The sequence below is a fragment of the Rousettus aegyptiacus genome, unplaced genomic scaffold (genome assembly GCF_014176215.1).
Source record: "Rousettus aegyptiacus isolate mRouAeg1 unplaced genomic scaffold, mRouAeg1.p scaffold_m13_p_5, whole genome shotgun sequence".
Classification (NCBI taxonomy): domain Eukaryota; kingdom Metazoa; phylum Chordata; class Mammalia; order Chiroptera; family Pteropodidae; genus Rousettus; species Rousettus aegyptiacus.
The window spans coordinates 100512810-100532398 of NW_023416308.1; the positions used below are offsets into that span (position 1 = coordinate 100512810).

At 36.3% G+C, this 19589-nt stretch overlaps 1 protein-coding gene across 1 annotated transcript in view; it reads left to right on the forward strand.

The window, feature by feature from the left end:
- The window catches only part of PDHX (pyruvate dehydrogenase complex component X), a 54196-nt gene extending 48973 nt beyond the window's left edge, over positions 1-5223 (forward strand). The window contains exons 10-11 of the mRNA XM_016133095.2: positions 803-867; positions 3208-5223. Of these exons, the coding sequence (XP_015988581.2) occupies positions 803-867; positions 3208-3466 (324 nt within the window). The 3' untranslated portion in view covers positions 3467-5223. The remainder of the gene's footprint in view (positions 1-802; positions 868-3207) is intronic.
- The last annotated feature ends 14366 nt before the right edge of the window (positions 5224-19589 follow it).

A 19589-nucleotide genomic window follows, 5' to 3' on the forward strand; every position in this document is an offset into this window, starting at 1 on the left:
TTCTTATATTCTGTATGGCAATGTAAACTGGACTAGCTCATACAGGAAATGTTTCAGCTGTATGACCAAGAATCAAAATAATGTTCATTTTCCAGGACTTAGTAATTCCACTTCTGAGAGTTTATATGAAATCATTCAAAAGAAACCATTAACCAAAAACCATATTATCACACTGGGGAAATGACTAAATAAATTCTAGCAGATGTCATCTTTGTATAGTTAAGCAGACATTTGAAAATCATTTATAAAGATTTAACACAAAAGGTGCTTATAATACTGAGAAGTGAAATATAAAGTTATGAGTTGTTTTTTTTTTACAGTAGCCTAAAATTATATATTGTTATGGATAAAAAAAAAGAGGCAAAAATGGAAGAATGAAAATTGATATGTGGGTTGTGAGTTTGTTGCTATGGCATAATTTGTTTAAAATACTAGGTTGACAAGAATGGTTTCTTCTAATATTTTATCTCACAAGAAAAAGTTGTAGACACAAAATAGAAAACACTGAAACATTCTGCATAGTAATGGTGCACAAGGTAATTCCAATACTTGAAATTTTAAAGGAAAGTGATTTTTCTAGATTTTTGATTTACATCTTTAGCTTCTTAGATTATCTCTGCTCTTAACTTCATTTTTAAAATTGTTTTAGAGAAGATCATCTATATAGATATAGATATATATAAAACATAAAGTTAAAGTATATCAGAGATGAGAGTGTACTCTGTATAAATATTTCAAGTGACAAATACTCTTTTACTATGTGAACTATAGTGTTGGTTGACACACTTTCTGTTTTTCTCAGGTTCTATCAAAGAAAGCAAGAGATGGAAAATTGTTGCCTGAAGAGTACCAAGGAGGATCTTTTAGGTAAAATTTAAACTCAGTTATCAATAGGATTGCACAGATAAAAGACTTACGAAGTCCTTGTTATCCTGTTTTATTTATTTTCTGAAACATTTTAAAAATTTAAGTAAATATCACATATTTTATTTAGATAACAGAATATGAGAAAATATTTTCAGACTATTCAGGTTTTCAGGAACCCATTAAGGTTAGCTAGTTAACCCATTCAGATGTTCATAGAATAACATGCACTCTGCAGTTTTAAAAAATACATAGAAATACAATAGATTTGTAAACCTCAACTATTTTTTTTTCTACTTGCAATCTCTTTTAAGGTACTGTAGAGAGACTATTAACACTTTGACCCTTCAGTTAATACCAGCTCTGTTTTTATTTAGTTATAACTTACACACAGTGAGTGTAGCTTGAATGTGAAAGAAACCTGTGTAATCAACCAAAGCAGGATATACTTCCTAATCATCACCTCCAAGGTAACCACTATTCTGAAGTTATCACCATAGATTTGTTTTGCTAGCTTTGATCTTTATATAAATACACATTCTTAGTGTCTGACTTCTTTTACTCAGCATTAATGTCTGTGAGATTACCCATGTTGCTGTGTGAAGCATTCATTTATCTGGTATTATTACAGTATATAGTCTTCTGTAGTACACTGCATAACTATGCCAGTATTTTACCATTGTTGGGCATTTTGTTGTTTACAGTTTACTGCTGTTACACATAATGGTGCTATTTTATGTGTGTCTCATGGTGACTACATATGCACATTTTTGTTTTATAGACCTGAAAGTATAATTGCTGGGTTAAACACTGATAGGTACTGCCAAACAATTTAACAAAATGGTTATGCAAATTTATATTTATTGGCATCAACAGTGTATGAGAATCCCCATTAATAATGTTAGGTTTTAAGTTTTAACGATTCTTGGGGTATATAGTGGTACTCTTTGTGGTCAGGGAAATGCAAATTAATAATGTTAAAAACTGTTTTCATTTATCTCTCAGTCATTGGGGTATATGGTAACTCATCAGATAAAGTACGTGTTGAAGTCTTATATCTATTTTTAAAAATGATTTGTAGGAGTTCTTATTTCCAGATGCACAAACCTTTGTAAGATATATATTATTTCAAATACCATTGCCCACTCCGTACCTTGCCTTTGGAACTTTTTCTTGATGCTGTTTTCTAATAAACAGAATTTCCAAATTTTAATGAGGTCCAATTTACCAGTATTTTTCTTTATTGTTGGTACTATTTGTTTTGTTAGGAATTATCACCTAAAGAGTCACAAAGTAGTTCTTCTATATTACCTTCTAGAAGCTTTATAACTTTTCACATGTAGATCATTATCTGAAATTGGACTTTGTTCATGGTATAAAGATAAAAGTCAAGATTCTCTTTTTTTCCTCATATGGGTGTTAATTTGACCCTCTGTCATGTTATTTAAAAGCTTACTCCTTCTCCGTAGCATTGACAAGATGGCTGTGCATGTGCTCCGTCTGTTTCTGTGTTCTTTCTTCTTCTTTTCCATTGGCATGTTCGTTTATCCCTGGCTAAGTACCACCAAGCTATAATTTCTGATATTGGTGATAAAAGTTTGCCAGTTTTGTTCCCTCTCAAGATTGTTTTTCCTGGCTCTTTGTATTTCCAAGTAAATTTTAGAATCAACTTGTCATTTTTCTTACATACACACACATATATACAAACCTTGCTGGGATTTTGATTGGGATTGCATTGAATCTTTTGGTTAGTTTAAGGAGAATTGACATCTTTACAGAACTGAGTTTTCCAGTCAGTGAACGTGGTAAAACCTTTGTTTATTCAGTATTCTTTTATTTCTTTTAGTTATGTTTTGTGCTTTTCCGTATAGGGGTCCTACATATGTTTCATTAGATGTATTCTTTGATACATGAATGGTACGTGAATGGTATTCTTAAATTTCCTTGACCTTTTATGTAGTGGTATAGCTAAATTCACTTATTAATCTGATAAGTGTATCTGTAGAGTCTTAGATTTTCTATGTACATAATCAGTTAATCTGTGGGTAATGACAGTTTAATTTTTTTTCAGTCCTTAAGACTTTACATTTCTTTTTCTTGCCATATGCCACTGCCTAAGACTTCCAGTTCAATTCCGAACAGGTGTTTATATTAGGTATAATGTTCGTATATGTGTTAATATTTGTTTTTTGTTGCTATTGTGAATGTTATTTATCTTTTGTCTTTGAATGACTTGGTATAAGGTCTGTAGCACAGTTTTGTAGTTAAGAAAAATTCATGCTTGGGGGACGGGTTCTTTGATTGAAGACAATGCCACCTTCAGAGCTTTTTGTTTACCCCTAGTATTTCCAACTTGGGGATGTTTGGCATCGATGAATTCACTGCAGTGATCAACCCTCCTCAGGCCTGCATTTTGGCTGTTGGAAGATTCCGACCTGTGCTGAAGCTCACTCAGGATGAAGAGGGAAATGACAAACTCCAGCAGCGCCAGCTCGTCACAGTCACAATGTCAAGTGACGGCCGAGTGGTAGATGACGAACTAGCTACCAGGTTTCTTGAAAGTTTTAAAGCAAACCTGGAGAATCCTATTCTGCTTGCCTAGTCCTCAAAGCTAGAGTTGTTAATAGAAATATATACTATGTGAAAAAATTAGGTATTTAAGTGTGAAGTGGATGAAATGTTGTTTATTTAAGGTGAAAGAATTTGACCCAAGTTGTCTTCATTTTCAACTTGGATTTAATATTGTAGAAATAAATGATAACAAACTGTTACTAATAAAAGAAGGAGAACAGTTGTTTAGTCAGATCCATTTTTAACCTCTGGTGCTGTACAAAAGGGGTGTTAATAAACTAGATGTAAGTTAAATTATATGTTTGGCTCCTTGAAGCATTTTAGAGTATTTGAGAATGTATGATAAATTGTAAACTAAACAAATTGTTATAACTCTACTTAATTGTATTGGAATTAGAAATGATCTTCAAAGAGATGCCCATTAATTTAGCAGTGGGACCTCACTTTTACAGCACTGCTCTAGATATACTTACTTGAACAATTTAATATGTACAGAATATGTAATATCCTGGAGAATAGTAAATAAATAAGGATCACATTGTATTAGGGGTTGTGGCAACATTATTGAATTTTTTATGTACATAAAGCCATATGTTTTAGAGTGCTTTCTATCAGTCGTATTTTTCACTTCTGAATCACTGTGAACTTCTGAAGAAGAAGAAAAAATCAAAAATGAAGAGACCAAAAAATTCGTTTGTTTTAATGGTAAACTACAGTTTAAATATCTGTACCCTCAGAAGTAACTGCTTGCCTTTATAATAAGATGGAATATATTAAAATAAATTATGCTATTTCCTCCAAACATTTTAAGTTAGTATTGATTATAACACAAAATGTTGTTTCTTATGCATTTTAATCAAGTTTGTATTGTGCAATAAGATGTGAGAATATATAAAATTTTCTATTGTGTTTTAAGTGTTAGGACACAGAAGTTTTAGTGATTTTCTGGGAACAGCTTAAAAGGAACTCTACAGAAGGGAAGAAGGAATTTAAACTTTATATGACATTAGGAAAATAATGAATATGGAATGTAAAACTTTGGAAAGAGAGTAGAAGAGAAGGCTTATGAAGCAGGTCAGAACTATCCTTTTTAATCTGTCGATATGGAATTTTCACTAATTATTGTAAAGATTGGAAGAGCTTATTTCTCTTGAAACTGCTACAACTGGCAAGATAGTTGTACCAAAAATTAGATGGTAATTTAATTAACTAGTCATAGAAAGGGTCATGTTAGTATCTGCTGACATGAATCACCAAAAGAAAGACTATATTGGTACAAGTTGTATGGGTTGACATGAACTACTTACACTTTAAGAAAAGAGCCTTCTGACATAGAGCCACAGTCTATCAGTTGTTAAAAAAAAAAAATCTTAATCCAATTACTCAGTTTTAGCAAGCTTTTAAAAAAATAGCTTTAGAACTTTTGTCATATTAACAGTTGTGCTGAAAGTGGTAATCAAATGCTGCTTTCAAAACAACTTTTATAAATTATTTTATTTCAGTCAGTTTTAACTGAAATTTGTGTGTGTGTTTTTCTAATTTTTATATCTGAGGAATAGAGCATGTAAAGTAGCAGCCAGCCTTAAAATATTTTTTTCTGGCTTAAGGTTAGAACAGTGAATACTCATACAATTATTTGAGCTGCTTTTAGTATCTCTTAATCAAAATTAGTAGATGATAGAATTTGAGAACCTGTTACATGTTATTGCTTGGTATACTGATAAATGTAAATACTCATTAATATAAATGCAAATAAATGTAAAGAATCAAAAAAAAAAAAAAAAAAAAGAACTACAAGCCATAAACTCTTGGCTTGGAGTTCTGTTTTCCATGGGCTGAGATGCATAAACCATACTGCATCTCTTTCCCTGTAGGGGACATGAGTGTTGATCCCCACCCCAGCCTGCCTTACAGAGTTGTTGTGAACTACACAGGAGAAATGCTGTATAAATTGAAGACATTTTATTTCTTCATGGACATCACAAGGAGGCTTTTCATCTAATGAGTTGCTTCTCGTAGTTTGACTTTTTCTGGGTTTGACATCTCAGCTGTTGGTACAAATGCTCATTCATGTTGACTAAAAGTAATTTTTACAGTATTACTATAGTGCTTACGTTAATGTAAGGAAATTGGCACTTCTATAAAGAATTCTATTGCAGCATGAGGTCAAAGAATAACGCTGATTTGAGAAAGGAATATGGTGTGCTTGGTTTGGATCATTATAGAGAATGAACTGTATACTGCATGAGCAAGCTGTGTGTGTGTGTATTTGTAGTATTGATAGATTTTACATTGAGAGGATATAAAAATGAAATTTTATACCTGGTTATTTTTTTTCTCATTTAAACAGGGAAAATGACTAAAATATTGGAAAAGACTTCTAAAGAAAAGGCAACACACATTACAGTTAACACTTGGACATGTAAATATCAATGAACATTAGAATTTTTAAGTCAAACGGCCCTGCTTCTCTTTGAGTACAACATCTAGGTAACATTTGTGGGTACAGTTCGCTCGCTGACTTTTTTTGTGGCAGATTAAAATGATCATTATACTACTGGCAAGACTCCTTTGTTTGAAATGTTACTAAGAAATTTGTGTATACTGGTACAAGTATTTTTTGTATACTGTCAAATGGAACTTGTATTTTTAGCTTTTTTTTCCTTTTTTTTTTTTTTTTTTTTTTTTTTTGCATTTTGGACTTAATTTCACCCTACATTGTATAAGCCAGCCATTTGGGCATTGTGCTAAAAGTAAACCTAGTTTCCTAACCTTTTATTGAAAGGTAGATGGTGCTGTGAGTTAAAATATTGTACTTAGAGTATGGGAGAAAAATAAAAGTGGAATTTAAATTTTAGTTTTCAGGGAAAATTTGTTCTCGTTACACATTGCATTATGATGGACTTTGTCTCAGGTAAAGTGAATAAGCGAAAGAACCAAATGTGTGGCAGGTAAGAATTAGCCATTTATTTAAATGTGACGTTAATGGGATACTTTCGTTGATCTTTGAAGAAAGAAGTTAACAATGCAGAATTGCTTTAAGATTAGTCTGGCCACAATATGCAAGGTCAGTTAAAACAGAGAGGACAGCAGTCAGCAAGAACCACTTGGATGTTTTTGATATAATGAAAGCATGAATTGTCCTAGGTCAAGTGGCTTTAAAGAAGGGTGAAAATCAAGACTATTAGGCATGCTAGTTTGCAGTGTATTATCAATGTATTATCAATACACGAGGCAGGTGTGTGCTGTCAGGTAATGCATCAACAAAGATGCGCTTCCCGGTCCAAAACACAGTGCCCTGTGGCCCCCATCACCAGCATACAAAAGATTAAGGTCCTGATAAGTTGTGTACAGCAAGTGATATATTTCAGAGGACATTTAAACTTTTTATAAATGGAGAAAGCAATAGTCCTCTGATGAAATTATTTTTTTTAGTTTTGTGGATTTAAAATTTTTATTTTCTAGTGTCTTTGGTTTTAAGAGATGGGGACAGGCAGAGTTGGAGGGAAGGTATGGTTTGTCTAGACTTGTAATATTGAAGACACCACTTAATTAAAATTATGAGGTATGAAGATGTATTTTGAAAAATTATTAGCCTCAGTGGCTATCTTTTATTTTTTTGATCATATAAAGTTTACTTTCACATTTATCACTTATCTATATATATTTTGCAACAAATCCAAGCAGCCTTTTTCTTCCTAGCAAAGTAGCTTTTTTTAAACCTCTATCGTAACCTCTACTATATGATATGTACAATTAAGGGAAACTTGAGCTTTTATGAAAAGTTGAAAAATTATTAGCAAAGTCATTAATTAGTCATGATTGTCCTTTATCCACACCTAAAATAATTTATTTTTTCTGAAATTTCTTAGTTTATGAAATTCATCATTATTCCTATTACTAAAAGCAGGACTTTTAAAGATAAGGCTGTTGTGATCAAATTAAATGATAGGACTAGCACTTCATAAAACATAAAGTGTTGTAAGAACCTAAGATGTTAAATATTTAATACCACAAATTGCATTTATTCTACACTTTGTCAGTGGCTCATCAGCAATCTGTTTGATAGGGAGTGGCATTTACCAGGAAGCTTATAGGATGGTACTTAAGAAATTACCCATTTTTCTCAATGAAACTCCTGGCTTTTAGTACATACTTTGTTTCCCAAGTTGTGTACTTAAGAGTATTTTAAGCCTATTTTCAACTTTTATCTACAAATTACTGTATTCTCAGTAAAAACCTTATTGCTCTGCTTCAGTCTTACCTATAAAATGAGGAAACGGGAGGAAAAATTAATCACAATGATGCTGGCTTATCTTGTTTAATCTCAACTCTAAAAGGTAGGTATATCCTACTTTGTAATCATCATTGTAAGGCAGGATAAGGGAACAAACTCAGAGATGGTGTAATTTGGCCAAAAGCACATAGCTCCGTCTATGCAGCGCCAAAATTCAAGTTCACTACATTACAGAACACAGCTTTCTAAACTGTCTTCCTGCTGCTGAGATAGTTTTATATTAACAGGGAGCAGTTTCCACTTGCAAGAACTGAAGGTTCTCTTCTTCGGTAATAACACTAATTTGTCTACTCCATGACCACTTGTAAATCAGTTTGTACGTTCTCTGCAGTGGTTCTTTTTGTGCTTTTATGGTGGTTGTAAGCAGAAAGTGCGGAGGGATTTTTGTTTTAAGTATGGACAACTACTGTCAACTTGAAATGCTGAAATGAAGTGTTAAAACTTCTGTGTCTGAATGGAAGGCTTAGAAAATACAGGCTTAAAAAAAATTAGAAGCTTTGTTTCTCTAAGGATAAAAACAAGATATAGAACATGACACTTTTAATCAGTATCTTTGAGTCTGTTTCAAATTCAGACTCAGGCTGAATTTGGAGGCTTCAGGCTTCTGTGTTGATAGTTTTATCAGTCAGGGCCCAAGAGTTTCAGCCCACTGGGTGGCAGAGAAGTTCATTGCTGTGCCCAGGCCAGATCTGTCTGCAGTTGGTTGCCAGGGAGATAATGAAGCCACCCTCTAGGACCCAGGTCAGCTGCAGTTGCTAGGCTAGTGCACTTAGGGGGATCAGGGTGTCACTTCAGGTGGCAGGCCTGGAGCACCAGAGTACATGGAGTCTCTTGGGAGGGCTCTAAGAAGGTGGTCACCAGGCCGAGCTGGGGCTGCCATTCTGGGCACATAGCTGGGGCAAAGCATCACTGGGTGTTTTACACCTGCTGACCAGCCATGCATCGCTAGAATCACCTAATAGAATTACCTTAGTAGAAGGCTTGGGCACCTTCTACTGAGAAGAAACACTGTGCTTGCTGTAAAGGAGAAATGCTCAAAAGAATCATTGATTATTGTAGGGCAGGTATTAAAGGGTATGTTTGAATCTCAGGGACAATATATTAGTAACTGGCACAACAACCCAACCAGAGAGGCTGGGAAGTAAAATGGGATCTTTTATTTTGGAATAATATCCAATGATAAGATACCTTAAAAAGGCATAGCAGTCTGTATTAGACCCAGTTTGTGTGTAGAGATCTATCTAGGCTGGAGGTAATATTGAAAATATTGTCGCTTTATTTCGAGTAAATTTCCGTATTTTCTAGGTGAGACATTTTTAAAATATGAAACAAAAGAAAATGTTGAAATACATTATTCATGGAACAATGGTGAACGTCTATGCCTGGCCACTGAGGATTCATACATAGCTAACAGCCCTTACCCTTGATGAACTTAAACTGGTAAATAAACATGTTTAAAATTATCATTTGGGAAATTCTCTACTTTACATATTTTCTAGGTAGATATTTCAATATACTTTTTCTAGTTATCTAATTACTTAGGTCTCATCAAGTGGATACAGACTTTGTTTCTAAAGTATATATATGTCGACCCTGAAAATATCATATGATAGTAATAGCTAATGTATTGTGTTCCAGTTATTCTGAATGCTTTGAATGTATTATTAGCTCATTAAGTCTTCACCACAACCCCATTAGATAGTTATTAATATTATTAATATTTCACAAAAGGCACATTAAGTAATTTGTCTAAGATTACACAGCTAGTAAGTAGCAGTGACAGGATTCAAGGCAGGTGGTCTGGCCCCATAGCCTCACTAGAGATTCCTCTTTTAAAAATATCACCTTATTAGGTAATTCAGGAGTTTATCACACTAAAAAGATGAGTTGGGGAAAAGCCTCTTAATACAGTGAAAACAGCTTGTCGAACTCAGTATAGCACCTCCTACAGGAATATAGAAATAAGTCTGTGGCTAAAGCCACAGAAATCTGACATTTCTTGTCCTCTAGATTTTAGTATTAGTGAATGATGTATCCCTTTAACCTCTGATTCATGAAGGGGTGATAGCTGGTATGGATTAATAATTAAGGGTCAAACAGAAAAACACCTTGATGTTCTTATTTAGAGGACAAATTATTGTGCGGCGATACCAAAGAATTCTTTGCTTTCGTTCTGGGATAAGTCACGGAAAAAGAAATCCTAATAAAAATTTTTAGAGTTAATAAATGTCCTTGTGGTTGAAAGTACATGTTCTTTCTATGCAGATAGCAGAGCTTGGTAAGTAGAAATATGTCCCTGATTTTTTCCCAGATTGTTTTGTCAGTTTTCTAGATATGTTTTTGTTTGAAATATATCACTTCTACACCCTCATTCTTATTATTACCAACACAATTATTTATTCATAAACTGTAACACAAGGCTCATCCTTCGTATGATGCCAGACTAATTGGGTTTCTCCCACTCTTTCCCCCTTCTCAACTCCCTAAATATGTCAGTCTGACCTTCACCAAACATTCCTTTTTTTAAGGGCTTGAGGAATCTTGTTGGAGCAGTTCTATGCCTGGGTTTCAAGAACATACTGATTAAATAAAAGTGTTACTCTTTGTCATGACTAGCCTATAATATCACGCTTTCTCTGAGATGTTCTGAGACTAGTTTCCCTTTTCTGGGAGGTAGATATGTGAACATTTTATGATGGTAGCATTGACTCATCTCTTGTTCAGAGGTCAGAAAAGTCTTTCTATGCATATATGTTTGCAGTATTATAAATAAGCCATCAAAAGCAGCTTACCTGAAGCCACCTCTTTTTCTTATCTACATCAATTGTGTTTTTCTTTAATGAAAAATTGTACTCCCTTAGCAAAGGTTTCTACCTCGTGGTACTCAAACGATAATAACATATTTGGTAGAATTTTGCTTATTTTTTTTAAGAGAAAAATCATTAAGGAAAGACTGTGGCAAATGGAAAAAACACGGTATTGAATAGATGGGCGAACAAGAACTCAAGGGTAACGTGAGCAGTCAGAAACCTGATTCGATTAGAAACAGGTCTGATCTTTTTTGTTTGTTTGTTTTATTTAAGAAAACTTTAGAGTTTCATTGCAACTTCTTTTCAGCACTGAAGGAACCTCCTTAGTGGTTAGTGTTGGCTGTTGACATTGGTCTAACGTTACCCAGCAGGAAGACTGCCAAGTAACAGAATTGGAAAAATTTCTATACATCTTGGTTTGGTAACTGTTTTACTTCCCCTTTAGAAAGACATTCTAAAATCACAAGCAACAACAATTTAAAAATAAAATGCATAAGAAACCCTGATGTTGATGTGCACTCTGCTTGGTGAAGGGTAGAAGCACACATACTGATCTTTTATTTTGAATCCTAGATGTGTTCCCCATCTAGGAACACATTCCTTTTGTTGGCTACTTTGATACCTCTACTTCCTCTCCCCCGCTCGTCCTCTGCTCCTAAGGAGCCATCTCTATGTATTCAAGCGGGAGGACGTTTATGACATTATAGTGCCAAGATTGCCATCTATTAGGATTCTCTCTTATTATCGCCTCTTGGAAGGTGTGGTCACACCAGCCCAAAACTGTTCCTTTTTAGGGAGGGCTGAATTAAGCAGATTAAGTTATCTGCTTTGAGTCTTCAGGAAAATCTCTTTTCCTTTTGATTTGTATTATTCTACAATCTTTGTTATTTTCTTGACAGGGAATGGTAAACTAAAAAGCTGGGATAAGAGCATGGACCTGTAGGATAGAAGAAGACAAGGAGGCTGTTCAACTTGTTTTGTTCTTGGTGTAGGCAGTGGTGTGCTGGTAAATGTTTAACAAGTTCTCTGAGAAAGAAATGTATACGAATATATAATCAAAAGTCAGTACATTAAGAAATTTTACTTACATACAAATAATAAAATATACAAATCATAAATTTAGTAGAATACACAATACTATTAAATACAGTCAATGTGTAATATAGTAATTTACTAAAATATACAATTCACAGGTAATAGTAGAACATAAAGAACTCTTTGTTGTAAATTTTATTTATAGCTCTTATCGATTTTATGGAACTCTTGTATCTGTAGCCGAACAATGGTCGCAGTTGGTGGATAAGTATGGTTCTTGACATGAACGTCGGTTGGTATTTTTCTTCACATGAAGAGTAAGGTGAAAGTTAAAACAACAAAGATATATGTTGCAATTTTACATGTTTGTCAGTGAGGAGAATAACATCTTTACTGAAATCAGATCATCTTCTAATCCTGGAAGAATATTTCCTCAAATATTGTGCTGTTCACAATGTAGAGACTAATAGACATGATGTTTTAAAATTTAGTCTGCATTATTGACATTTTTCCATTACTTTTTAAAAAATTTTTAGTTTTCAGTCACAGTTGACATTCAGTATCATGTTAGTTTCAGGTGTACAGCATAGTGGTTGGACATTTACGTGACTTACAAAGTGGTAACTTAGAGATCTCCCCACTAAGTCTAGTACCCATATTACAGCAATCACAGTTATTACAATATTATTGACTATATTCCCTATGCTGCGCTTTACATTCCTGTGACTGTTTTGTAACCGCTAGTTTGTACGCCTTAATCCTTTCACATTTTTTACCCAGCCACCCAACCCTCCTCCCATCTGGTGACCATAGGTTTCTCTGTATCTGTGAGTCTTTTCCTGTTTTGTTCATTCTTTGATTTATTTATTTTAAGTTTTATATATAAGTGAGAGCATATGGTATTTGTCTTTCTCTGACTTATTTCACTTAGTGTAATACCCTCTAGGTCCATTCTTGCTGTCACAAATAAGATTTCGTTGTTTGTGGCTGAGTAATATTCCATTGTGTGTATGTACTACATATTTATCCATTTATCTTTCAACTAGAGCATTTAATTCATTTACATTTCAGTTAATTATCAACAAGTACATAGTTATTGTCATTTTATTAATTTGATTGTTTTTGTAGTTCTCTGTTTTTTATTCTCATGTATTGATGACTCTCTTCAGTGTTACGTTTGAGTTCCTTTCTCTTTATTTCTTGTATATCTCTTGTAGATTTTTGGTTTGTCGTTGCCATGTGCTTCATATATACCAAGCTATGTTTACAGCATTCTATTTTAATTTGATGGTTGCTTAAGTTCGAACACATTTTAAAATCACTACCATTTTTTACTCACAGCCTCCACACTTACGTTTTTGTCATTATTTGTTACTTGTGTTGTGTGTGTGTTTGTGTGTATCTCTTAATTTACTGTTGTAATTATACACGATCTTTTTACTTTTGTCTTTTAACCTTTGTACTGGCTTTAGTGTTGGTCGATCAACTGCTTTTAATTGTGTTTGCCTTTGTCAGTAAATTTTTTTTCTTTGCAATATTTTCTTATTCATATACTTTTTTCTTCTTAAAGAAGCCCCTTTAACATTTCTTGTCATACTGGTTTGATGATGATGGACTCCTTCAGCTTTTTCTGGTCTGAGAACCTCTTTTATCTCTGACTAGAGTACTCTTGGTTGTAGGTCCTTAGTTTTTTATTACTTTGAATATTTCATGTCAATCCCTTTTGGCCTGCAGAGTTTCTGATGAGAAATCAGCTGATAGTCTTATGGGAGCTCCCTTGTAGGTAACTACGTTTTCTCATTACTTTAAGTCTAGAGATAATCAACAACAAATCAAGCCCTGATTTTCAGCATTTGCAGATTTTCATGGTATAAATAATCTCTCAAGTTACCAACGTGATGTCACTGAATGCAGAGTTGGGAAGATATGCAGCCACACACCATTATATAGCACTTCCTACTGTTACATATACAATAGATGTACAAAATCTCAAGAATAAAGGAAATAGTAAAATGTTATAGATGATTAGGAAGTGATGAGCTTTGAGTATCATCTTTGTTTTGATAAAATTTATTTAATAGTACTTAATTTAACTTTTTATTTAATAGAATTTAATTAGTACTTGCAAAATTCCTGAAAACTTAACAGTCAGCTCTCACGAGCTGGAACAAACTAGCTTCAGTACATCCCTGGCCCTATGCCTTCCAGCGCAGATCAGTGGTTCTCTGCTGGTGGTGGGGTCGGAGGGAGACATAGGCCACTGTGCCATGCTTTTTAACGGGGTCCTGTCCCTGGAGGGAAGTCTGAGGTGAGACTTGGAATTACAGTTCAAAACAAACTAGACCGCCCTAGGTAACTGTGATGTGTGACTGGATTTAGGAACTAGGTTCGTCTGGCAAGAGGGCTTGTGTTCCAAGCCAGCTCCCTGGGATCTACTACATCAGGCTTTGAGGCAGGAGCCGGTTAACAATATGTCTTTCTTTCCTGGCCTTGCTCTCTGCTCATTTACTGTATCCTTTTGGAACCTCACGGAGGAGAAGGTGGAATGGGGCTGAGGAGAAAGAGTTCCCATATTTGAGGGCTTGAGACTCGGCCACTTTTTCTACCATTGTTAATGTACAGTGTTTCAGCTAGCACCAGTACTATCCTGTGGAAGTAGAAACTAAACCAATTTCTCAGTTCCTGACCAGAAATTAGACCACTATAAAAAGCAGAACTGGAAATGAAAGGCTGTGGGCTAGTTAGCTGGAAGCATGAGAGCTTTTGCTGGGCTTGGCTACTGACTCATGGGGAAGTTTCCTCTTCTGTAGCCCATGTTTTCAAATTTTGCTGTCTGTTTAGTAAAGCTTAACAATAAAGCACTATTGGGTTTTAAGTTACTGTGGCACTTACTCAACAAATGAAAAAGGATGGAGACCTCCATCACTTTTTGAAATTCATGAAAACCTGAAATTAGAACAATGAAATGGAAAGTGATATTTTTTCAAAACAGCTTTGCTTTATGAAACTATCCACAGAAGGGTTACCTAGAAAGTTCCTTTTAGGTAGTTTTAAATGGCACTTCCAAAATCCTCATTTATGTTTATGTTTGTAGAAATACACCTACTGCATTAAATTTACTGAACCTATATCCATCGTCCAGTATTCAGAACCTGCCTCCTTGTATCTGTGAAATAGGAACTATGAACCAAATGGGAGTAACATCAGGGAGTTATGTGCTTGCGTAAGGGTATGTCTGGGGACAGTAACTCAAAAACCTTTTTTTTTTTTCTGCTAGGCTGACAGTCATTTGCAGGCAATGTGACTGAACCAGCAGTTTGAAACTGCTTTTGTCTCTGACACATCCTCACTAATGAAGTTGGCTAATGAAAATTGAGGAACCTTGGCTTGAGTGAAAGTTTTAAATTTTTAAATTCCTAAAAAATCCATCATGAAACATATATATGGGGGGAAGGGGAACGATATGAGTTTTGGAGCGGGGAAGCCACTGTGCGTGAAATCAGATAAGCCTAAAAATTTCATGCACTCAGAAAATTATGTTGCTTATGAATTAGCTTTATCCAAAATTTCTTATGGAAAATTTAAAGTCAGTGTCAAGAGGAAAGAAAGAATTGTTCAGGGGTCATTAGAAGTCAAATTGTTTTCCTGAGCAGTTTCCGAGTCCTCTGATGAGCCTTAACTACGTGAGTGAACATGAGCTATACTACAGATATATAAGTGACAATAGGAGATGATTAGGATGGTACTTGAGCCTTTTTTATTATTGTTATTAAGGTAATGGCATCTCCATCTGAAAGCTTCCTTAAGCTCTGTGCATGATTTCAAAGGGAGAATATCTTAGTCATATGACAGGCAGGCTGCTTTGGGGCATGGAGAAAGGAGGTTGGAAACAGAAGCAAGCAAGCCCATGTGATTTGTTATATTATTTTGCTATTGACTCATTTGTGCTGAGATAGTTTCTTTCTACCCTGACTTCTCCAACTTGGAAACGTCAAATTCTGTGCTGCAACGTTCTCATGAAACAAAGCAAACCCACGGATCTTCTGATCGCTTTTACCTCTTCCCCTACCCCTCTGTATTTGACATGCATCTCGCGGGGCTTGCCGACTTGCATCTCTGCTCCTTTGTGCACACTTCTCATCTGCAAGTGCCATTTACACTGCTCTCTGCCATCTGGATCCCTCATTTCATGACCTCTTACAAAGAGATTCTGTTCTAGGAAGGCTTCTGGGATAATTTCCATCCTGTAACCCTCTGTAGACCAGATTACAGAACAAGCACAATTCTCCATGGGAGTTTGAAGATGGTTATTGCTGTAAGTCACCCGGGAGGTAAGCTGGCACCATGAATTGGCACTAGGCTCTACTAGTCTCCCCATGCTCTGCATGCTGTCACTAGGGCCAAGCAATGTCAGATGAAGCAAATGGAGACACAGAGTCTTAACAATGTTTATGAACTTAGCAGAGATTTTATCCTTTTATCTATGATACCATTCTGTATTACAATTTGCTGTCTTTCCCCTCCTGTCTAAGATAAAGTTCAAGGAACAAAGGAACAAAGCCCTTCATGACTCTCCAACTTCTCCATTTATTATGTCTCTCTGCTTCATCTACATCTATCCATCTGTTCTTTGGATTCCCCCAAAGTGACTGGTACTTGTCCTTTAAAGTTCAGATCGAGCATCACTTCTTCTTGGCTCTTGGATGGATTTTTCTGGAGTCTTTCAGGTAGGGTCAAGCCTTCCTCTGCACACCTATCAATAAATGCCTTGCGGTCTTTCCTTAGCACACTTCCTGCTTTGTCTAGTCCTGATCTTTCACTATGTTGTGAGCTTCCTAAGAGCAGATCATGTTCCTTCAACTCTGCCCTCCCCATCCCCAGCAAAGTGTCCAGCACATGGTGATTCCTCAACTAGTGTTTGAATGTATAATTATCTATTGCATTACCTGCAAATTAAAATAATGAATATGAAAGAGAAGGGAAAAAGAGAGATTATCACTGAGTTCAGCTCAAAATAAACCAGAATTTTAACACTGCTCACTGACTCATGTGACGAGAGAGACAAGAAAATGTGTGCCTCCGCCTGTGATGGATGAATGCTGGAATCTGACGACCTGTGACTCAGGTATTCCTAGGAATATAAAGCCTTGAGAAAAAGCAAGCATTACTCAGGAAGAGCTTGAAATAAAAATTATCATTAAGCAAACACAGAGGGAGAGCTGTCCTCAATAAGAAATTGTGCCCTAAGAATTCATTGTGATTCGGAACAAATAAATCTAGATAAAGAAGCAATTGTATTAAAAGGAACCTGTTTTGTTAGCTGAAAAGTTAAGAGGGATGATTCATAGCGCTCCTGTGTTACAGAGTGCAGTAGGTAAATCAATGACAGGGTGGCAAAGAATCTACAGTTTCTTATGGGGTGGTTTTAGCTCAAGGGAAAGAGAGGCATTTCATTCTATAGGATAGCACATAGCCATTTGGTTGATGGAGTAAAAGGAATTACCAACATAGAGAACTTTCCCAGTTGGCGACAGTACATTTAGTGACTAGCCTCCCGAAGCTGCGTCAGGTAGCACAGCTAGTTGTGTTGGCTTCCCGCAAAAGGCGCTGTTAACTTATGGAGTGCTGGGTTGCATAAGGACAGCTGCACCCAGAGTCACATCGTGTCGTTCCCAGCTCCGCCTCACCCTGTTCCAAGAGGATTAATGACGGAAAAAACCCGAAGGGCATAGAACTAAACAACACTCTGTTTTAATAAAACATTTCTACAGTAAATAAGCATTAAAAAGAGGCCCAATTCAGTAACTTAGACCCTGGTGCAATTAGCTTATAATCAAGATAGCATTCTACTTTCTCATCACTACCTTTCTGCAGCGAACTGGCCAGAACTTTTCCTGGTAGAGGGTCTTGTTGGGTTTGAGGGTTCTTTAATAGACCTATTTTCAAAATGAACAAGCATGTTGTCTTTCCTTTTGCAAAGGTCTTGGCTGGGCTATGGTCAGGCTCGGTGAAAGGCACTTGATTTTGTGGAGGCTGATGCTGGGAGATCATAAGGAGACAGTCAGGACCTCAGAGTGGCTGTGTTTTCAAGACCCTGGAGACAGCCGCTTTCTCTAAACTAGTCTTGAGAGCGACTCCCTTTGTCTGGCCTCATGAGTCCCCTCATCCAGTATCATTTGAACATTTCCCACCCCAAACCACATCAATACACTGACAGGTCAGTAGATGGCAAAGCGATCCCAAGCTGGTATTTTATCTTTATGTGATTTCTAAGGCTTTGCTGCCAGAGTCATCCTAATTCATGCCATCATTGTGAAGTACTCGTGTTTGCCTGTGGTATGGTGTGCACAAAATAACACAGTAGAATCCAGCAGGTGCTGAAGAAGGCGCTGTCTGGCTCTGGTCTTGGTTCTTTGTGAGTGCTGTTGACTGGCAGATAAACTAATTCTCATACTCCCTCTCACACTTTCTAAGCTTGCAGACATCAAGGAGCCTCAGTCCTCAGATCTGTCTGTTTTCCTGTATTTCTGGTCATTGTGAGTACTTACCTTAGAGCCAGACTGCCGAATTCATACCTCCGCTCCACCACTTCTGTATGACACAAGTCAAGCCGTTCAACCTCTCTTTATGCCTTTTTCTTCACCTAAAAAATAGGAGTTATAATGATAGTACCTCATAGAGTTCCAGAGAGGATTAAACGAGTTAATACATGTGAAGTACTTAAGTGTTGGTATTATTATTTTTAAGCCCTTTCGGGACATAGATTCTCAGACCTTCAGCCTTGCAGTTGCAAAGCTTAGAACGTAGAGCCGAAAGATATGTATAGCCAGCTTCTCATTTTTAAAAAGGAGAGAACTAAAATCCAAAGACAAGACAGGTCTTTTCCTAAAGTCAAATGGCTATGAGGGATAGAGTAAGCACTAGCATATTAGCTCCCTGCCATCCGAAGCAACTTTTTCGTGGTCCACGGTTATCGAGTAGGTTTCCATAGAGTAAATGAGTTTGCTTTGACTTTCCGAATGGGCATAAAACAGAGGACTTTGTAGTTTAAGAGTGTAATGTCAAATTCTGAGTGAGAGAGCTCCCTTAATTCAAAGGTCATGGGACTTCGCTGATGGCTGCATGGTGACCGAGTTGGGGGCTATAGGAGGAGATGGATGTGGATTCTCCAACTGGAGCTAAAAAATAAATAAAAGAGATCTGTAGATCTTATATACATTCAGTATATGACAGCATGATAATAAAATTGGCTTCACCAACCAAGCAGGACAATGGGTGCCTTTATTTTATAGTCATGTCTCATATATTATCTATCCACAATTCCCACCATCCATCCCCGAAGGTCATGACTATCCTTGTCAACCAGAAATGGCCCCTTGTTACTGCCTCTTCCTCCGTCCCTCATTTGTGGCTCCTTGCTGACCCTCAGTTCATTTTAGTGTGGTTAAACACTTAAGATAAGGATGAGGCACAGTACGAACTGCCATGACAGGAAGAAAAGAAACATCACCCATATCGAATAAAACCAGTCCACAGGCCCAACCTGCAAGTAGATCAAAAGTTGTGCTTTTTTTGTATGTGGGTAACTGTCAACCTCACAGTCAGGCTCTAGGTGTCTCCTAAAGCCAGGGACACAGGGCTATCCCCAGGGCAGAAGGAGAGCCCCTTCCCAGATCCTCAGAGCACATCATTCCTTTATTTTTCTTGCATCAAGATAATCTCTTCATCCCTGAAGGTTGAGGATACCTCTTACTGTTTATCTCTTGGGTTCTCAGGAACTGGCAGTTAAGAGATTTTATCACTGAATTTACTTAATTTATTCTTTGTGCCTCACTGAGCCCAGGCAGGTTAGAAAGGAAGTGGTGTTCTTTCTAGGATTGAGCCTGCTGAGGTTTTGAAATGGCCTAGAGCAGCCCTGGTGTTGGGTACAGCAGCCCCCGTGTTATTACGGGAAGAGGCACCTTGGCGTTCTCCCTCTGAGACTGGAACAACCACCGGGTGACCCCTCTCCT